This window comes from Chlorocebus sabaeus, chromosome 25 (assembly GCF_047675955.1).
Source record: "Chlorocebus sabaeus isolate Y175 chromosome 25, mChlSab1.0.hap1, whole genome shotgun sequence".
In the NCBI taxonomy this organism is placed as follows: Eukaryota; Metazoa; Chordata; class Mammalia; order Primates; family Cercopithecidae; genus Chlorocebus; species Chlorocebus sabaeus.
The window spans coordinates 78,130,628-78,151,610 of record NC_132928.1 but is presented as its reverse complement, the minus strand read 5'-3'; the positions used below and the strand labels follow the sequence as shown (position 1 = coordinate 78,151,610).

The 20,983-nt window shown below is 41.7% G+C and overlaps 1 protein-coding gene across 2 annotated transcripts in view; it reads right to left on the bottom strand.

Moving 5' to 3' along the window:
* Positions 1-20,983, bottom strand: part of FMN2 (formin 2) — a 399,785-nt gene that overhangs the window by 276,344 nt on the left and 102,458 nt on the right. The window contains exons 5-6 of one of the 2 annotated variants that reach the window (XM_037986069.2): positions 3,912-5,746; positions 1,775-1,919 (exon numbers count right to left, since the gene is read on the bottom strand). The exons of the other annotated variant lie outside the window; for it this stretch is intronic. Of the exons in view, the coding sequence (XP_037841997.2) occupies positions 1,775-1,919; positions 3,912-5,746 (1,980 nt within the window). The remainder of the gene's footprint in view (positions 1-1,774; positions 1,920-3,911; positions 5,747-20,983) is intronic. 2 annotated transcript variants of the gene reach the window in all.

The window sequence follows — 20,983 nt, the reverse complement described above, 5'->3', positions numbered from 1 at the left end:
TGAAATCCTACAGTCTTGGGCATCCTGGGAGACTTCTTCCTTATCTGTATTCCCTTAGCCAAAAAAAAAAAAAAAAAAAGAGGTGCTGGGAGTAGGGAGAGCACGGCTCAGTTTTCTAAGTATTTGGTCCCTGGACAAGAGATGCTCCATGCCACATCTACACATTAGTCAAGTGACAGTTCTGGCCGCCCGACTCTCCTCAATGTAAGCCCCGCCCATATTCCCCACTCAGACAGATTTTACATCTCTGACACAACGCAAAAGAAGAGACATGACGACTCAGCCTCAGTGTACTATATGCAAATATACCACGGAAAGGATTTTTAAAGTATTTATCTCTGCCAGAGAAAATATGATTTTCCATTACTCCTCTTAACATTGTCACCCTGGACTTACTGCTTATTATGAAATGAGTAACTTTCTGGTTTTTAATCACTGCTGGACATAGCCACTGATATTTATAAAGTCTTCATCCCTTAGTCAGCTGATTAATTTAATAAATATTTACTGAGTGCCTATGATGTGCCAGGTGCCATTTCGTTTCCTATGTTACTGACCTGAGGTCACCAGCAACCAGCAATAATACAACAAAAGCATTTCTAAAAGAATTCAACTGCATAATGTTTGGGTTTAAATTATTCTGAGATTAATAAAATGCCTGGGGTGAGCCTGCTCACCCAGCTAACTATGGGTTACAAGGGTCTAGCTGTCCCATTGAAATTCATCTTCTCCTGGCTGGATATGGCGATGTCTGTCTGGTGAACATTGTCTGCTCTGAAATTAGTATCAATGGAAACAACTCCAGGTCATATGCCTAGCTACTACTTCCAGGTCAGAGGCAAAAATTCGAGGAATCAGCCCATGAGCTGGAACTCCCATGGTGCTACTGGGCAAGGAGAACACTGGGGATATCAGCCTCATTTTTCCCTCTTTGCTTCCCAAGACTGAGCTGCTTGCCATTCCTTTGCTTCCAAGACCTCTTTCCTGCCATCCTGCAAAAGTTAAGAAATGTAGCCACTCTCCATTTCAGGGTAAAGACGGGCACCATTAGCAATTCTATCTGGAGTTCATTATGATGAGGTTTTACTCTACTTTCCAAATGATGCCCCTGAGAAATTCATAACAATATCCCTTTACGACAAGCCCAATGGATATATCAGTTGAAAAATTTTGCTTGGAAATGTTTTTCTTGAAATGCAGCAATCTTTCTTTTTATGACTCAAAAATGTCACAGGTTAGATCAAAGGATCTAACATAAAATAGAGAGGTTAGAAATGGATACAAGATTTCTCTTCCACATTTCAAGTACAGTGTAACTGTTTAACTGGATTCTAATGGCATCCACTTCAGATATAATGCAACAAAATACCAAACACATTATCAGTTACTAAGGATTGGATTTCTTGCTTATTTTCCTTTGCCCACTTTTTCCTTTCTTTCCATCCATAGGAGCACTCAGATGGATATAAATCAAGTGAAAATTTATTTCTAGGCAACTAATTCTGGAAAGAAACAGTGGCTGAGACTTTGGAAATATGTGTTATGATGTTACGAATAAAAGTCGGGACATTATCACTGGATGGAGATAATTATGTGTTGTTCTATTTGTGCTAGTCTTACTTAACCACATGTTCTAAAGTCCTAACCCTTGCTATCTGCCTAAGATCCATGGAGGTTTACACAGCCCAAAAACTATTTCAAAGTTTTCTCTAATGACAGTTCTCACTTATGCCAGAAACATTGTCCAATTTCATAAGGCACAAAAAATACTCACTTGTTTAGCCTTCGTCTTTGAGATGGTATCAGAGATAGGTTTCTTTCTCTCCTTTACAGCAGTTTTAGAAAATAATTCCTCAAATTCATGACAATCTATGGATGGCTCCTCTATTTTTTCCCAAATAAGTGAAGTACTGGAGTCTCTAAAATTAAGCAAAAGAACAATAAAACAGCCATCAAACTGAACTACATCACAGTAAGCATAAACAGAAAGGAAGAAAGGGAGGGAGGAAGGCCAGCAGGAAGGAGGGAGGGAAAAAGACGAGAGATAAGAAGGAAAGAATATTCTTTTTCTTTAAGACCACCATTTGTTTGATCCACTTATTGGGAAAGTTAAAATACCATCCATGAATGAAATCTTTCCCCAGAAATAATTTCCAGGAACCCTCAGTTATCAGGTCACCGTATAAAAACGCAAAAAGAAAACCTATCTCAGTATGGGCTAGGGAGGCAAGAAATGTTTGATATCTCAAAATCCCAACTTGACTTATCACCTCTGCAGATTATTTATGGGTTAAAAAACACACATTTACAGGATGGCATCCTCTCCCTCCTACTGCCTCCCATCACCCCATTGTTATTTGTCTTCTCAGTGACAGCAGATTCATGTAATACCACCTAAAAAGGGTAAACACATTTTTAAAAAAGCAAAGCAATAACAAAACACGAGAACTTCCCATGTCATATCTGGAGAAAATGACTTTGGGGCACAGTTTAAAATGAATCACCCACACACATAAGTGGAGCGGTAACAACACAGAAGACGAACCGAAAAATTAGAAGTCATCACAATATACAGTTTCTTGCCCCCGATATGGTTTAGAGAGTAGAAAAATTCATAGAAGAAATGAAAACGAACCTGGCAAATACCGTTTCTAAATGCATGCCACACACACAAAGGAAATTCAAGGAATCATGAACCATTAGAACAGGGCAGGCCAGTGAGGTTTAAAGTGTACGTCTTTCCCTGCCACCTACACATTCCACAGCCAAGCATCACAGCATTGTCTCAATGTCTAGGGAACACGGTGTATAGATGATGCATGAATGTATAAAATGCCACCAGAATACCTGGTGGAAAGTATTCTTTTATGATGATTCTTCCCAGCTATGATGGTATGACTTTGTGCTGTGTTGCCAATGATTGACAGAAGTGTCATGAAATTTTCAAAACTAAATTATTTCACACTTGGGGTGTGGATATGTGTATTTTTGTGTAGCATGTTTCTGAAGAAAGCCTACAAGATGGGATTGTAAAGCAGGGCTGTGCTTTTTTTTTTTTTTTTTTTTTTTTTTTTTTGAGACGGAGTCTCGCTCTGTCACCCACGCTGGAGTGCAGTGGCGCCATCTCGGCTCACTGCAAGCTCCGCCTTCCGGGTTCCCGCCATTCTCCTGCCTCAGCCTCCCGAGTAGCTGGGACTACAGGCGCCCGCCACCACGCCCGGCTAATTTTTTGCATTTTTAGTAGAGACGGGGTTTCACCGTGTTAGCCAGGATGGTTTTGATCTCCTAACCTCGTGATCCGCGCCTCCCAAAGTGCTGGGATTACAGGCGTGAGCCACCGCGCCCTGCCCCGGGGCTGTACATTTTAAAGTGTGCACTAAACCATGCTCTAGAGTCAGTTTACTTAAGAATTTGATTTACATTTTTAAGCTGTGTGTCAGAAATGGAAACTTGAAGTAGTGAAAGCAAGGAGTAGATTCTTACATGGAAAATAATTTGGCTACAAATTTTTCTGCTTACCTGCCCTCATTCATTTTCCAGAGGGCATAAAAGCATAGTTTCACTGGAATTCAGGCATGAGTCGCAGTCTTACAATTAGATAACAGAGCATGTATGCTAAGAAAAATATATCCCTCAATCTTTAAGAGATATATCAATAACTATACAGCTGGATATACCTATGTCTCATACATTGATAAATATATGTATTTGTTTTACACCTTTGGTACTTCTGGAGAAAAGCCTAAAGCTTTAAATAGCAAGCTGCTGCACTATATATTGATGTAAAAATCTAGACAAGTTTTAGAGCTGTGCTTAAAAATACATTCAACGGTAATTTTCCCGAGTTTGACAGTCAACACTTCCCTAATACTGACACACACTATGCAAAGATGAGCTCACTTTCATGTTACCTTTTACTATGTAGTTGAATCCTGGTCCAGTAAAGAGGCTTCATTGGTCGACAAGGCTCTATGGGCTGCTTCCTACTCCCTTTGTCCTGATTCATCCCTAATCCAAACAAGCCACTTGGCAATGGAGGAGGAAGAAATCCACACACCTGTGGGGTTGGTAAAGTGCTACTCCCAACTTGTGGGGGGAGTGGAGGGCCTGATGCAGGAAGCAGAGGGGGCGGTGGGATTCCTGTCCCAGGTGGAGGGGGTGGGGGAGCTGGAGCAGGTGGAATCCCCATACCCGGCAAGGGAGGAGGTGGGGGAATCCCAGCACCAGGTAGAGGGGGCGGAGGCGGTATTCCCATTCCGGGTAGAGGGGGCGGAGGCGGTATGCCAGCTCCGGGTAGAGGGGGCGGAGGGGGGATGACAGCTCCGGGAAGTGGGGGCGGAGGCGGTATGCCGGTTCCGGGAAGTGGGGGCGGAGGGGGTATGCCCGCCCCGGGTAGAGGGGGGGGAGGGGGTATGCCGGTTCCGGGAAGTGGGGGCGGAGGGGGTATGCCGGTTCCGGGAAGTGGGGGTGGAGGGGGTATGCCGGTTCCTGGAAGTGGAGGCGGAGGGGGTATGCCGGTTCCGGGAAGTGGGGGCGGAGGCGGTATGCCGGTTCCGGGAAGTGGGGGCGGAGGGGGTATGCCGGTTCCTGGAAGTGGAGGCGGAGGGGGTATGCCGGTTCCGGGAAGTGGGGGCGGAGGCGGTATGCCGGTTCCGGGTAGAGGGGGCGGAGGGGGTACGCCCGCTCCGGGTAGTGGGGGCGGAGGGGGTATGCCGGTTCCGGGAAGTGGGGGCGGAGGCGGTATGACTGCTCCGGGTAGAGGGGGTGGAGGGGGTATGCCCGCCCCGGGTAGAGGGGGCGGAGGCGGTATGACTGCTCCGGGTAGAGGGGGCAGAGGGGGTATGCCCGCTCCGGGTAGAGGGGGCGGAGGGGGTATGCTGGTTCCGGGAAGTGGGGGTGGAGGGGGTATGCCAGCTCCGGGTAGAGGGGGCGGAGGGGGGATGCCCGCCCCGGGTAGAGGGGGCGGAGGGGGGATGCCCACTCCAGGAAGAGGAGGGGGAGGCGGTGGCAGCATTTCTGTACCCGGTAGAGGAGGAGGTGGGGGAATGGCTGTACTGGGCAGAGTAGGCACTGTCATGCCAGGGAGAGGGGGATGTGGGGGAGGCACCATGCCCAGGCCAGGCATGGAGCTGGAGGACTCTGTGCAAGGCAGAGGTGGTGGAGATGGGATGTTACAGCTGTTTTTAAAGGCGGAGGAAACAGAGTGTTCATGGCTGGTTTCAAACTCGGTAGAAAGAGAAGAATGGGGTGGCTGTGACCCAGGCTGTCCTTGACCAGCAGACCACAGAAGGGATGGAGGTGGTGGAGGCTGTGAGATGCTCTGTGTGGGCTGATGGCTGTCGAGCTGGACTGATATTCGCCTTGGAGACACAATCAAAGAAATCTCTGAACAGAACTTTGTCTGAGGTCCACTTTCAGCCCCAGGCGGGCATGGAGGATGCCCCAGCGCACCCACAGGAGGCAGTGTCAGTACCCCGCCCTCTTCTGTCGGGGAAGTCTGTATGGATTTCGCCTCTAAAATCCTTTGATGCCGTCCTTCCTTTTCTTCTAACCTGAGAGCTTCGAGACAGACATCGCCTGAGGCTGTCACTCCATTCCCAAGCCCTTGATGACCACTGGCCACCTCTGTGTCCAGGGCAGGATACTGCCTCTCTAGTTCAGCTATTTTGGTTCTCAGATCCTCAATAGTCTGTTCCAGCTGCTGAATTACATTGGCCTGTCCCTCAGACTTCATGTCAACAACTTCCTGAAGGGCAACAAGGACAGACATAGTTAAGTATGAAATAAGGAAAAATTCAAATATCAAAAAATTAAGCAAAATTATATCTGTTTGTTGTCATACTTCCAGAAAGACCCCGTGACAGAAAGATTGTATTAATATTTCTACGTGTCCCCTGGCTTGCACCCTGAGATTTCAAAGTGGTTAACACACGTGACTTACCACAGAATCCTAAGTCCGTATCTGTCTCATTTTCAAATGATGTCATTGAGGACAAATAGACCACTGAGAATAGGGAAGAAAGTTCTGAGTGATAAACCAGTTTATTTCTAAGACAGCCTTCTTTCCAGCCTAGGAACATTTGTTTCTAGGCTGTCCCCTAAAAACATTTTAAAGGTAATCCTGAATTTTAAAGGCAGCCACTGCTTTTTAAAAGTGATCACTAAATGAGTATTCAATACAAATATATAAAATATTTTTGATATCCATATGGCCAAGGTAAATGCCTTACAAGCATGTGCCATACCATTTATATCACGTTTACTAGGACTTTAATATTTTACCTAGGGTATTTCAGGAAGTGATAACTGACAGTTCTCCACAATTTATAAAGATGGCTGATGGCCAGACATGGTGCCTCACGCCTGTAATTCCAGCACTTCATGAGGCTGAGGTGGGAGGATCACTTGAGATCAGGAGTTCGAGACCAGCCTGAGCAACATAGCAAGACTGCATATCTACTAAAAATTTAAAAAAAAAAAAAAAGGTAGCTGAGCACAGTGTCACACGTCTGCAGTCACAGTTACTTGGGAGGCTGAGACGGAAGGACAGCTTGAGCCCTGGAGTTCGAGGTTGCAGCAATCTATGATCACATGCCACTGCACTGCACTCCCGCCTGGGAAACAGAGTGAGACACTGTCTCAAAAAAAAAAAAAAAAACAGGGGGCTGATCTCAACTGACCAACATACGGGGCACTCTGACATCTAAGTGGTGTCTTCCTTTCCTAAAACTTACAATCAACCAGGAACCCTTCAAGAAAAAAAAAATGTTTTGAGTAGAAAGAAGGGCATTGCCTTCTTAAGGGTAAATTTAAATGAATAACAGATGAAAAGAGAGGAAGAAGGAATTGATAAAGAGAAAGGAACACAAACAAAAATAGGAAGGCAAGCCCCAGCCTTGTGGAAACTGCAGTGTCAGACAACTGCTCATACAGATGTGGATTGGCTCACTCAAGGCTGGAATGAAAGGGAAAGGGAGGATGAGAGACTTCTTGTGTTGAGAACTATTTCTTCAGAGTGTTCCAGGGTTTCCTGCAACACTCCAGAGTGTTCCAGAGTGTTCCAGATGATCCCCATAGGGCATGGTAAAGAGTCATAGGTCCACCTGCAAACGCTTCTTACCCACCTGGGAGGCTGACACTTATGCTCTAGGCTTGATTTTTACATACTGTGGAAGAATAATTAACAGGTAATATAAAGATAATATTAAGTATAAAACCAAACTCTTACCCTGCTTGCTAAGGTTAAACTCTGGATCCAAGAAATATCTCCACAAAGTGAAAAGCAAACATCTTTATTAAATCTAAACAGACATCGAACCCATTTGCAGTGGGAAAAATGCAGATGGACAAGACAGAAAAGGGTATTTACTACAAATGAGGCATTTGTGGGTGCTATGATAGATGTGATAAAAATCTTCAGAGCAACTTTTCTCCCCCCATCTCCATGAAGGAAACGTAAACTTTTTTCTTTTTTTTTTTTGCAACGGAGTTTCGTTCTTTTCGCCAGGCTGGAGTGCAATAGAGCGATCTCAGCTCACTGCAACCTCTGCCTCGCGGGTTCATGCAATTCTCCTGCCTCAGCCTCCTGAGTAGCTGGGACTACAGGCATGTGCCACCACGGCCGGCTAATTTTTGTATTTTCATTAGAGACAGGGTTTCACCATGTTGGCCAGGCTGGTCTCAAACTCCTGATCTCAGGTGATCCACCCACCTCCGCCTCCCAAAGTGCTGGGATTACGGGCGTGAGCCACCGCACATGGCCTGGAAATATAAACTTAATAGTCCTTCCTTTTTTCCACAATGGAGTCTTGCTACATAGCCCAGCTGGCCTCAAACTCCTGGGTTTAAGCAACCCTCCCAGCTCAGCAACCCAAGTAGCTAGGACTACGGGCACACACCACTTCACCCTCCTAAATTTAGCAGTCTTAATCCTAACCTCTGTTACTTCTTCCTTGGAAACTATATCTTTTGCTACAACATTGAACTTGCTGAAGGTCAATCGCGGTGTTTGCTGACAGCTAAAGACAACCAGTAATTTAGAGACACAACACCTACAAGGGGTTGATTTCCTTAATTTTCTATTGTTAAAAAAAAAGAAGTAGCCCTTACTATGAAAGGAAACTGAAAAATACTGACTTTTCAACTAATAAAGGAATGTAGCACACTTCAAATAGGCAAGATTTTTGAGAATTTATATGTTATTCAGGCATATATACCTGCACATACACACCCCTTAAAAGCTCATTATTTTGCACCAATGTCTACACAAAAGACTAAGGTATTTGTAATGCATAGTTTGGGAAAAACTATATTGCCGTGTAGTTTTTAAGTAGCCCATAGTGAAAAAAAAATAACCTTTTTTTATTATTTAATTTTTATCTTAAGTCCCAGGATACATGTGCAGGACATGCATGTTTGTTCCATAGGTAAACATGGGCCATGGTGGTTTGCTGTACCCATCAACCTATCACCTACGCATTATTCCCAGCATGCATTAGCTACTTATCCTGATGCTCTCCCTCCCCTTACTCCTCCTAACAGGCCCCTCTGTGCCTTGTTCCCCACCTGTGTCTATGGGTTCTCCCTGTTCAGCTCCCACTTTTAAGTGAAAACATGCAGTGTTTGATTTTCTATTCGTGTGTTAGTTTGCTGAGGATAACGGCTTCCAGCTCCATCCATGTCACTGCAAAGGACATGATCTCATTCCTTTTTGTGTCTGCATAGCATTCTATGGTGTATATGTACCACATTTTCCTTATCCAGTCTATCACTGATGGGCAGCTGGGTTGACTCCATGTCTTTGCTATTATGACTAGTGCTGCAATGAACACATGTGTGAATGTATCTTTATAATAGAATGATGTATATCCCTTTGGGTATATATCCAGTAATGGGGTTGCTGGGTCAAATGCTATTTCTGGTTCTAGGTCTAGGAATCGCCACACTGTCTTCCACAATGGAACATAACCATTTTTAACATCCTGTATGGCCACTATACTTAATTCCACTCTCCAATTGTATGATGCTAGTAAGTACAAGAAGCCAGAAGCCAAAAAACCAGCACCCAAATTTATCTTAACCAGGAGTACAATTAGTCAGTATTTCTGACTGGATTAGTAAAATGCACAGATCATTTTCGTTTTTCCAGCATACTCTTAAAGGTGACCTTTAATCATTGAAAAGTATTTCTTGAGTTATGCTGGTACATAACTAGGGTTTTCTTTTTCCCATGAATGATGATTATATAAAAAGGTTAGTTGACAAATAGCATGTAAGAAGTAGATTCTGGAAGAATTTTCCAAAACTCGGTTTGTAAATGTTATTGCCTAGGTCAGCTCTTTTTCATCATAAATTTGAATATAATGAAAATAGCATAAAATTAAAGGATATTATTATATAAACACACACACACACACAAGAAAAAGTGATTCTGATCAGGCATAGTGGTCATGCCTGTAATCCTAGCACTTTCCGAGGCTGAAGTGGGAGGATCACTTGAAGCCAGGAGTTCGAGAGCAGCCTGGGCAACATAACAAGACTTGATCTCTACTAAATGAAAAAAAAAAAAAAAAATAGCCCGGTGTGTTGGTGTGTGCCTGTAGTCCTAGCTACTTGGGAGGCTGAGGCTGGAGGAGCACTTGAGCCCGGGAGTCCAGCCTGGGAGACAGAGTGAGACTCTGCCTCTAAAAATATAAAAAATAACAATAGTAATAAAAAGAAAATGATCCTAATAATGGCCTAGCACAATAACAATTATCACACCTCTTTCTACATGGATTTCTGCCCCACATCACAGGCCAGCTAGTGCCACATGGCACCCAAGTTAGTGGCAACAGAGGTCATAATACTAGTGACTGTGAAGATTCCTGGGATTTTTTTTAACCTTTCTAATTTACATAGCCAGTCAAAAATGTAACTGCATGATTACACATGATACCCAGTACCAGAAAAAGATCTCTTAAGGAGAATCCACTTAAGTTTTCTTTTGGTTACTTTGGATTGGCTCTCCCAATCTCCATCCTCCCCTTCCCGTTTACAGAAATAGGAAGGAAAACTACATTTACAGACTCCCTTGCAGCTAGATTCATCCAATTAGATGCAGCCACACAAAGATTTAGAAAGTCAAATGAGGTAAGGATCATATTCCTGTGTCTGGTCTGCCCTGTTAGCAGTTAAGGTCTGAAAACAAAGCTTCTCTCTGACAATGTTCAAATGTCCACTCTACAAATTGCAATGGTGGCCTCAAAAGTTTTAACTCCCCTGATAATCCAGTTGTACTTGATTTCTTTGAAAAGTGTCACCTTAGACATAGATGCTTCAAACCTTCCAAACTTCCCATAAAACACCTGATTTTATAGTAAACACTCTGTTTCATGCACCTAGCATAGTTTCCGGTTCCTGCAAAAGGTCTGACTGATATACCCAGGTTCCAATACTTCAGAATAAATTATGAAAAAAATTCACTTTTTTTCCTTAAAAACAAAATTAAAAATTAAGCAAGGGTGTCATTTTAATTCAAAACAATTTTTTCATAATGGAAAAATACACAAATTCTTAAAATTAAAACTATTTTCAGTGCTAATTTTTTAACAAAAATATATGGTGTCATGATAAATGACATCATATCGCCGTTTATGAAAAGATGGTCCTTTTTTAGAGTATTTGAGAACCTCATTAATTTCCCCAAAAGCCTCTGACAATCCTAATATGCAAATTCATTTTTTAAACACATCTGTCACATCATCATTCTTACTGTATTAACTAACTCTACGAGATGCTTCTAATCAATTACAGTTCATGTGATTCAAGTTTTCCACCATCACCTTCTCTGACTTCAAGAAACCCTCCAACTTCTGCATTAACAAGTTCCATGCTGTATTTGTATCATATGGTTTAAAACACCCAAAAATCATTGATAAACTGATCCTGTCAAACTAAAGCATGGTGGATAATACCAGATGGTCTGTGTTAAAAGGAGAGGGATTTGGGGTTGGATCTAATTTTATAAATGATCGATTTATTAGCGTGTATTATTCTGTTATGTATTTTATTTTTTTAAACAAAGTGATAATTGAGGGTACTTAGATAATAAAAAGTTGAGAAAATAAAGAATTGATATACCTCATAAGCTTCAAAGGTTTTCAAATGTAAGATACAATAAGAACCAGAGCTAACAAATGACAGAGGAAGTAGTGATAAGAGGACAAAATTCCAAATCTGAATCTTTAATAAATACAGCAATGCTAGCCATGTGATGCCAGGAAAGTGGAAGAGTCAAAAAATTCATAAAGATGATAATCAACAGACTGCAAAGATGAAGGACTAAAATTTTTATAAACAGAACTTTTTTGTACAAATCATTTTTAAAGAAGAGAACATGGACAAAGAGTTGGGGGGCAACAAACTATCTGCTTCTTACATTATTCCCACTGTAGGGAGAACAAAAAAACCAACTTGCTAGAATCTTCATTCTCCCAATGACCTATCCTTACCTGCACCCTAAAATCCCAGCCAGCCCTGTATTAATGTTACAATCCCCCTTTTCTAATCCACACAAGCAGAGCAACTAAGTGCATCTCAAACCTTAACTGACTAGCCTGTAAAATAAGGCAGGCCATCCACTACTACAGAGTAGGCAAATGTATGTAGGATTTTTCGCTCTGTAGCTAAGAGTCTTCAAAGAATCTTATCTGGCCTTCCTTATCCAGGGCTATCAGTCAAGGGCTGGCTGGCTCTCAGAGAGTACCAATTCAGAAAGTCAGCTCAGATATTTCCTGTAGAGCGCTCTAGAGAAAGCTGCATTGCTTGTCAGAAGAGCTGATTTCTAATATAGGTTATTTTCTTTCAGGGATTTATAAAGAAATTTACATGGCAGATATTAGTAATTATCAGGAAAAAAAGGCCATACATTTTCTCGCCATTTAAGCAAAAACCCTACTCTCAGGGCCCACACAAAGTGGAATGAAGCTCCGCAGGGCCCACACTCCCACACAGCCTAGATTTAATCTTGAAGAGACTGCCAGGCGCTCTGTGGTCCGTGGAAAGCCCTCAAGTTAGGAGCCTGTTCCTCTGTGTCCAGGGCCTGGAACTTAATCTTGTCTCTTCAAGGTGCAGCTAGATAGAGCCTATCAGATTCTCGAAGGACTTGACAATGAAAAGATGCACTTTTCATTATCTTTAGCCTTCTCCAGTTTTCAGAAAGACTCTCACTCAGCATTTCCAGTGATTGTGCAACACTTTACCGAAGGCTAATGGCTTTTTCTATCAAAAAATGTAAATAAATTTTGTTGTAAAAAAGAAAAAGAAAAAAGTAATCTTGGCAATTTTGTACAGAACCTATATAATGGGTGCATCCTTACAAATGGAGGAAGGTTAAATCTATTTTTAGGCAATACAATAAGTAATATGCTTTATAGATTACCAATTTTGAGATTATTTGTACTTTAAAATACTGTTTCAAAACCCTAAATCATAAGTGGTAGAGTCTGCCATCTACATTGGCTCAATAATTATATGCAGTAAGTCAGCCAAAATTCCTCCATTCCTGTATAATCTTATATGTGGGTGGTGATGGTTAGCTCTTATAAATTGTTTGAACACTTGCATATCACAAAATACAAGTTTCCATTAAAAAATAAAATGTTCACCAAAAATATTTTTCCAAACAGAAGATTATCTGATTCCCAGAAAAAGAAAACATTACTGTAACATTAACATTACAACTGTCAAAAAAGAAGCCAAGATACACTCAAGTAAAGCTTGTGCTGAAAAGTTAATTTGCTCATCTTTGAAACTTTATTATGTTTATTATGTAAGCAGGATACTTTTAAAGCCTAGAATTTAAAAGCTGCTTATTGGTAAGTTAACACTGTAATAATTTATTTTATAAATTTTAACATGAGATATATAATTAATTTTCAACCATAGTTAGATTTTTCAAATTCTGCTAAATTCTAAAGCAACATTACTGGCAAGTTAGGATACCTCTAGACATCTGTAAAATAGGAATTCTATTCTTCACAGAAGCATATAAATTCTCTATTTGTCATGTTCTTTTTTGTTTGTTTGTTTTTTGAGACAGAGTCTCACTCTGTCACCCAGGCTGGAGTCCAATGGTGCGGTCTCGGCTCATTGCAACCTCTGCCTCCTGGGTTCAAGCGATTCTCCCTCATCAGCCTCCCGAGTAGCTGGGACTATGGGCACGAGCCACCATGCCTGGCTAATTTTCGTATTTTTAGTAGAGACGAGATTTCACTATGTTGGCCAGGCTGGTCTCAAACTTCTGACCTCGTGATACGCCCACCTCGGCCTCCCAAAGTGCTGGGATTACAGGCGTGAGCCACCACGCCAGGCTGTCATGTTCTAAATTCAGAAACATCCTAGTTTTGGAACAAACCAATGGCATTCTAGTTTATAATATGTTAACATCTGCTACACATGATCCCATAGGGAAAGAAATCAAGGTGTTATGGAGATACGATTTTGCAGAAAACTGAAATACAAGCAATTTTAAGTTTGAAAGGGAAACTTCAAGAAAGAATATTAGAGCAGATGGTAAATGGTAAATAACTTGCCTAGGGCTTCTTAAAAAAGAACATTTTATGGGAACGAGCCTCACACAGGGAGCTGGGATGGCATCTCTAAAATCCTTATTATAAAATACATGATGAATTATGGAAACTGTACTATTTCTGAACTGGAATGGACATGGCAAATCTCCTTCCATTCCTTCACTGATGAATGAGAAATGTGATATGGAAGGGAGAGGCATACGTTAGAAATCATAATTGGCTGTATTACTTTTAACATCTCTTTAGCATAGTAGCTGCTACCATGGGAAGGTTAAAGTCATGATCTTTGGTGAACAAACATAGTGGAAGCAATAAACATTTAGGGAAGCAAGCCAGGAAAAATGAGAGATAAACAGCAAAAAGAACTAGCCTTTTTGGTTCCTGCTCACATATTGAGAATTTTCATTCTACTTATTTGAGCTAGAGTTGCAGGAAGTGCTGGACCATACGTTAAAACAATCTGTTCCTTAATTGTCTCAAGTAATGCAAGGAAGAAAACCGCTATTTTATCACAGCTTCGCTTTCCTTGAATGATCTGGATGGAAAGTGCAGCTCAGCTTTTCACCTCCTAATCACCTCCCTTGCGTTAACACCCAACTACTCTCAAATTGGTTTTGTTTTTGTTTTTGTTTTTAAAGAAAAATCCTCCTGGCCAAGCACGGTGGCTCACGCATGCAATCCCAGCACTTTGGGAGGCTGAGGTGGGCAGAGCACCTGAGGTCAGGAATTTGAGACCAGCCTGGCCAACATGGTGAAACCCTGTCTCTACTAATAATACAAAAACTAGCCAGGCATGGTGGTGCACGTCTGTAATCCCAGCTACTCGGGAGGCAGAGGCAGAATTGCTTGAACCCGGGAGGTAGAGGTTGCAGTGAGCCGAAATCATGCCACTGCGCTCCAGCCTGGGCAACAGAGTGAGACTCTGTCTCCAAAAAAGAAAAAAGAAAAAAAAAAAGAAAGAAAAAGATAAATCTCCCTAAAGAATAAAGCCCGGAGAAAATCAAACGGAGTGGATTTGGACTATTACCCAGAGTGGTGGCCCTGCCACTCTAATGGAATTAGTCTCGGCACTCTCATGGTTTCCTTATTGCCAAATACTATATATTTAACCCTGTCCTTTATAAAGAATCCAAGACTAGTAATCAGTCCTTCCCCCTTAGAACTCCTTTCTTCTGGTTTCTACAATTTTACACTGCTCCTCCTCATTTCTTTCTGTTTCCTCCCTGGGATTGTCTGTGGGGTGGAGTAGAGACTTTGTACTTAGCCTACTATCCCCTCTATATATACTGGGAGAGTTCATCAATTTTTACATCTTCAATCTCTCATCTTGATAGTTATTATTGCAAGTTTTTCTCTCTCATCAATACTTCACTTCCATATTGGGACTGCTTAGCTAATACTGCTATTTGATTACGCTACCCTGTTCCTTAAACTGCATCTGAGGGTATAGGAAAAAACCTAACCATAATGCTTTCCCTATTCTCTCACTCAACAATGAAAACAGAGGACTTCTGTGACCTGTATCATCGAAATGTGTAAAGATTTCATCCCTCCAGCAGCCAATCAATTCTATTATAGACACCAGATGGGTGTCCTCTAATTCAAATCAATTCTAACACTATCTACCTGGAGGTAGCATCAGGTCACACAGGTTGAGGGCTCAGTCCTCAAAACTGCCCCCACTTCATATGCAAGTCACAGGTCCAGGCCTCTGGAACTTCTGACCGACTGCCTATAAAACCAGGATCCCCCACCCGCCACCACCTCCTCAGGTTCAATGTGTTAGAGCAGCTCACAGAACTCAGGGAAACACATACTTTTGCTGACTTACTAGAAGGGATGTTACAAAGGATGCAGATGACAAGATGGATGGGGAGGGGCTTGGGAAAAGGGGTGTACCACCCTCCAGGAAAACCATGTGTTCATCAGCTCTCTGGAAGCTCTCCAAACCCCATCCGTTTTGGGGGTTTTAATGGAGGTTTCATGATGTAGGTGCGATTGATTAAATCAGCGGGCACTGGTGACCAACTTAACCTTCAGCCCCTCCCAGTTCCCGAGGCTGGGGCGTGGGGCAGAAAGTCCCAACCCTCTTATATGCCGTCATCTTTCTGTGGACCAGCCCTATCCTGAAGTTACCGGACAACAGTAGCCTACAAAAAGACACTTACCACTTTGAAGATTCCAAGGATTTTAGGAGTTGTATGCCAGGAGATGGCAATTAAGACCAAATGTATATTTCACAATATCAAGCATCTTATCCTCCAACAAAATATTCCTTTGCCTGTTCTGCAGTTTACCTAGGCTTGGGAACATCTTTTGATCATTTCTCTAATTCATTGTCTCTTAAACTCAATGTGCACCAGAATTGCCTAGAGGGCTTGTTAAAACACAGATGATTTGGGAGGTCGAGGAGGGTGGATTGCCTGAGGTCAGGAGTTTGAGACCAGCCTGGCCAACATAGTGAAATATCGTCTCTACTGAAAATACAAAAAAATTAGCTCAGCATGGTGGCGGGCGCCTGTAATCCCAGCTACTAGGGAGGCTGAGGAAGGAGAATCGCTTGAACCTGGGAGGCGGAGGTTGCAGTGAGCCGAGATCGCACCATTGCACTCCAGCCTGGGCAACAAGAGCAAAACTCTACATCAGAACAAAAAACAGACCAACCAAAAAACACACACAGATTGCTGGGCCCCACCTCCACAGTTTCCAGTTCAGGAGGTCTGGGTAGGGCCTGAGAATCTGCATATCTAACCAGTTCCCAGTTGATGCTGATGGTCTACAAACCACACAGCCTAATTTACACCCTAGACATGGTTACCATACCCATCATTCCAATTCTTGGTTGCTACTTTTCCTGTATCATATCAGCACCTTAGTTGAAAAGTAATGGAATTACTTTGAGAGTTTAACAGCTGGTCCTACCTGGCTCTACTCTCCCTCTTACTATCAATTCTACATTCCCTTGCCAGGTAATTGTTCCTTAAACTTCCTCGCTCATTGGTATTTCCTTCCTCAAAAACTCATGGCTCCCAACTACTGAGCATAAAATGTTTTAAATCCTCTATTAGGCTCATAAGACCTTGAATAGCCCATAAAATGTGGAGACCCCATTACTCACTCTGCCTACTGCAAAGGGGTATTGTGAGAATGTTTTTTTGTTGTTGTTGTTTTGTTTTGTTTTCTTCAAGACAGGGTCTCATTCTCTTGTACCAGCTGGATTGCAGTGGCACAATTGTAGCTCACTGCAGCCTTGACCTCCTGGGCTCAGGAGATCCTCTTGTCTCAGCCTCCCAAGTAGCTCATGCCACCATGCCCAGTTTTTTTTTATTATTACTGGTAGAGACAGGGTCTCCCTAGGTTGCCAGTGCTGATCTCAAACTCCTGGGCTCAAGTGATCCTCCCATCTCAGCCTCCCAAAGTGCTAGAATTACAGGCATGAGTCCCCACACCCAACCTTATTGTAAGAATTTTAAAAGATAGTCAATTCTTGCTATTTGCAGTAGTTTTGTTCTATAAAGTTTTTGTGAACATCAAATTAGTGAATACTGAAATATTGCTTCTAGAAAAAAAATACAGGTTTAGATTCCTGCAAGCCCCTGGTCACATTTTTGTCAACCAATCAATGTATGACCTTTTTAAAGCGTGTGTTCCTGCTGAAAGACACCTTATTTAATGTATATTGCTGATTTACTATGGCCAACAGCAGCGTCACTCAAGCCCGAACAAAGCTCATCTGACATGTGTTTTCGCCACAAGGCACATCACAGCCTTCTTGCACATAGGAACGTTAGACAACACGGCAGCTCTATGCTTGGAGGCAATTTCAACAGTAAAACCAACAAGGAAAAGCACAAAAACACGAAAACACAGTCGCAAAAATACTCTTATTTACAGAATGAGAGCTGAAAGCGGAAAGAGCTTCATCTCATTCAACATGAGCTGGGAAACGGCGCGTCAAGCAACTCAAATTTCTCGCCACTTGGAGCATGTTTGCAACTGGCCATGAAAGCACCATATGAATATGATCTGGGGACTCCAAATAAATTTTAGCAAGTAGGTGAGTTCGCAAATACATGCAAATCCAAGAATAATGAGGACCACCTATGCGATGAAAGCAACTTTGAAAACCAGAGCACTGCCCAACCATAACAACAATAATGATAAATAGCTAACATTGTGGGTGCCAGGAGCTCCTCCAAAGCATTCTACATCAATGTATTTAAAACCCACCAAAAAAAATGTAGAGATAGGAATTCTTATTATGCCCATTTTATAGATGAGAAAACTAAGGCACACAGAGTAAAATGCTATACCCAAATTCTAACAAAGACCCTCTCCTTGATCAAGCTCTAGCCAGGCTCCTCCGAGTCCTCTTCTCAACTAGGCCTTAACCTTGGCCTGTAAAGGTCTGAGCAAACATTAACATCATTTTCTAACAGCTAAAGGCTACATCCTAAAGATAACCCTACCCCTCTTTAAATTCTGCCTAAGAAAACTCAAGGCTGCCAAAACAACTTACTGATTGTTTCAGCCTTCACCTGAGGATAGGGCATCTTTCCTAGTCTCTGGCGGAGGACAGACTCCTAACTTCTTATAACGGCCAGTTAGCAGACACAGCTGGCCTAATCTCATTTACACTAATGAACCCTTTGCAGTTTTTCACTTCTGAGTCTCCTGAGCCTCCTCTCACCCTTCTCCCTACTCCCTTATTCTCCCTTTAAAATGCTTGGTCACCTCTATACAAATCAAAGTTGAGTTTAGTTCACGCTGGACTCTTCCCTAGCGCAATAGTTGCCACTGATATAAAATCTGTCCTTACCATTTTAACTAATGTCTGACTTTGTTTATCTTTGACAGTTCCCCAGTTAAAAGTGGAATAACTGGGATTTGTGCCCAGGAAAACTGGTCCAAAGCCCAGATCCTCAACCACTATGGTATGAGTATAAGCAAATGTTCTACCACTCCCGAAATGCACCCTAGACTGAGTCTTCTCAAGTCCAGTGTCTAGAACAAAGTCAAGTTTAGACAAATTTAGATTAAAAAATAGAAGTACATTTTTTAAAAGGGAGTAGGAGTGCAGAAGAAACATATGTATAAGACAGATATGAAGGATCCTAAAGATTTAAAAAAAAAAAAACTAGGGTATTTTTTAAGGCTGGAACAAGCCAATCACACAGGAAATAGTGATAACGCTGAAGATTGAGGATGGCAAGGGAAAACCCCGTGTGTCAAACTCAGGAGTCTGAACATTTTCTCAAATGCTATGAGCAGTCACTGGATGAGTCTAAGCAGATATCAGACATTAGCAAATTTGGATTTTAGAAAGATAACTCTGGAGGCATTAGAGAGACCCATTGGGAGAATACTGCAGTAATCCAGATAAGACTGGGCTCTGGGTTAGGTGCTGTCAGACTGCAGGCCAAGGAGGCCCGGGAAGAGGAAAGCAAAACTGGGTCTCCAGGGCAGCTGTCAGCTGAGCTGCCCCTCAGGTCACCTGGACTATTGTGCTTCACCCTGGCTCCACATCCAATGCCATGTTCACTTCCCATTTTCTACCTTTACTCTCTTCTCTGATCTGAATGAAATACTCACTCTTCTTCCCTCCACCTGTCCAAAAATAACCATTTGATCTAAATTTCACCCTTCCTAAGAAATTGCCCTTAATTGTAGTCTCTCAACAACCTTCCCCCTTTTTGTTACGTTTATCTTGGCAGAATTACACTGCATCTTGCAAATCATTTCATGTACATGAAAGAGGTATGTTCTTCTGTCTGCTGCTTAATACCCAAGACTTTGTCTTCTAATTCTTCATATTTCCTTCAGTATCTACCACAAATACCTTGCACACAGTAGGTCAGCAGATGGTCAATAAAGGACAAGCCTGCTTTATAAGCAGAGAACTTTTATCAGCTCCACTACCCCCACTGGATGAGCTGCTTGGACTGTTTGCCTTTCTCCACAGGCCATTAATAATGTTGCATAGTGCAAACTAGTTTTACACCATCTAAAACTCAACAGAGCAAAGATGTTACTTCATTTCACCTCCAAGCCTGACCACCCCAAGGAAAAACAAAAACAATCTGTGACATCCAATTATTTCTTCACATTCTCATCTCAAGTTCTAACTACTTTCCAGATGTTAGCTGGTTTTCATTCTTAAAACTCATAGAAGAGTTTCTTTTATGATTATTTCTAAGCTAAAACATCTATATTTTTCTCTGAGCTCCTTTGAATTTCTACAGAATAAAAATTCTTTCCCCACCAAAAAAAAAAAAAAAAAAAAAAATATTCTTTCTGTTAACATAGTATGGTAAATACCTTTCAAAATGCTACCTAACTTCAATGTCAGCACCGTCCCACGGGTATCCTGTCTTCTCTTCCCTTCCTAACCATCTCTCGCTTGCTCCTTCCCAGACTCATTTGGTCAGAGTATTTACTGGTTAAACTATTTATTGAGGACCTAAGAATGATTAGACACTGAGGAAGACTTCAAGGATAACTAACTCATGGTTTCAGACCCAAGCATCTCACTCTCTCTCTCTCCTTGTGTTTCTTACTCTGCCTTATTTTAGTTATTTACTTGTCTTGTGGGTTATTGTTTTGTTGGTTTCCAATTACCTTGCAAATTCATATTACCTTTTGCCTTGGAGTTGAGAAAGACCTCACATTCAACAACGTTTCTTTAGAACCCTTCTATACGTCTAAGACATTCTACCCTAATTCAAATGGCTTGTTTTATTAAGTCTCCAGCATTATTTCTTCAAAATTACTTTTACCGCCCCCCCCTTTCTTTGGATCTGACCAATGCTGCTTTTGCTCTTCGAACTTTGCTTCTGAGTAATCAACACCATCCCATCGACGAGGCTACTCCACATTACTCCATCTGTTTCCTTGACTTGTTCCTAAATTATTTCTGAAACTAATGGAACTGAGTGGCCATTGCATAGAGTACTATAACAGATACTTTAAGGAGATCCAATAAAAAAAAAAATTTACTTCTTCAAATACATTTGCAGTTAGATTGGACAATGAGGAGACTCGGCAGGGCAGATTAGAGCAAAGAGCTTCTCTGACACTTGAGAATTTATTTGCACATAGACCATTCCACATATGGGGGAAGACAGTGTTAATATTGTATAATTCCTTTTTATTATCGAGCACTTTGTAATGGATGTGACTACTGATAAATAATAAATATTATAATGTGCAAAGACCTGACTTTCGATTGCCTATTATTTTCAATTCTTACCCAAAGATGGAGGTTTTAAAAATCAAAATGTTATTCTATTTCCTTTCCAACTAGTCCATTTACATTAGAAAGATATCAAGAGTTTTAGAAACATGCTTTGAAACAAAAATTTTATATATAATTTCAAAAACAAAAAGTTAGAAACCAGGTAGCTACCAGGTGA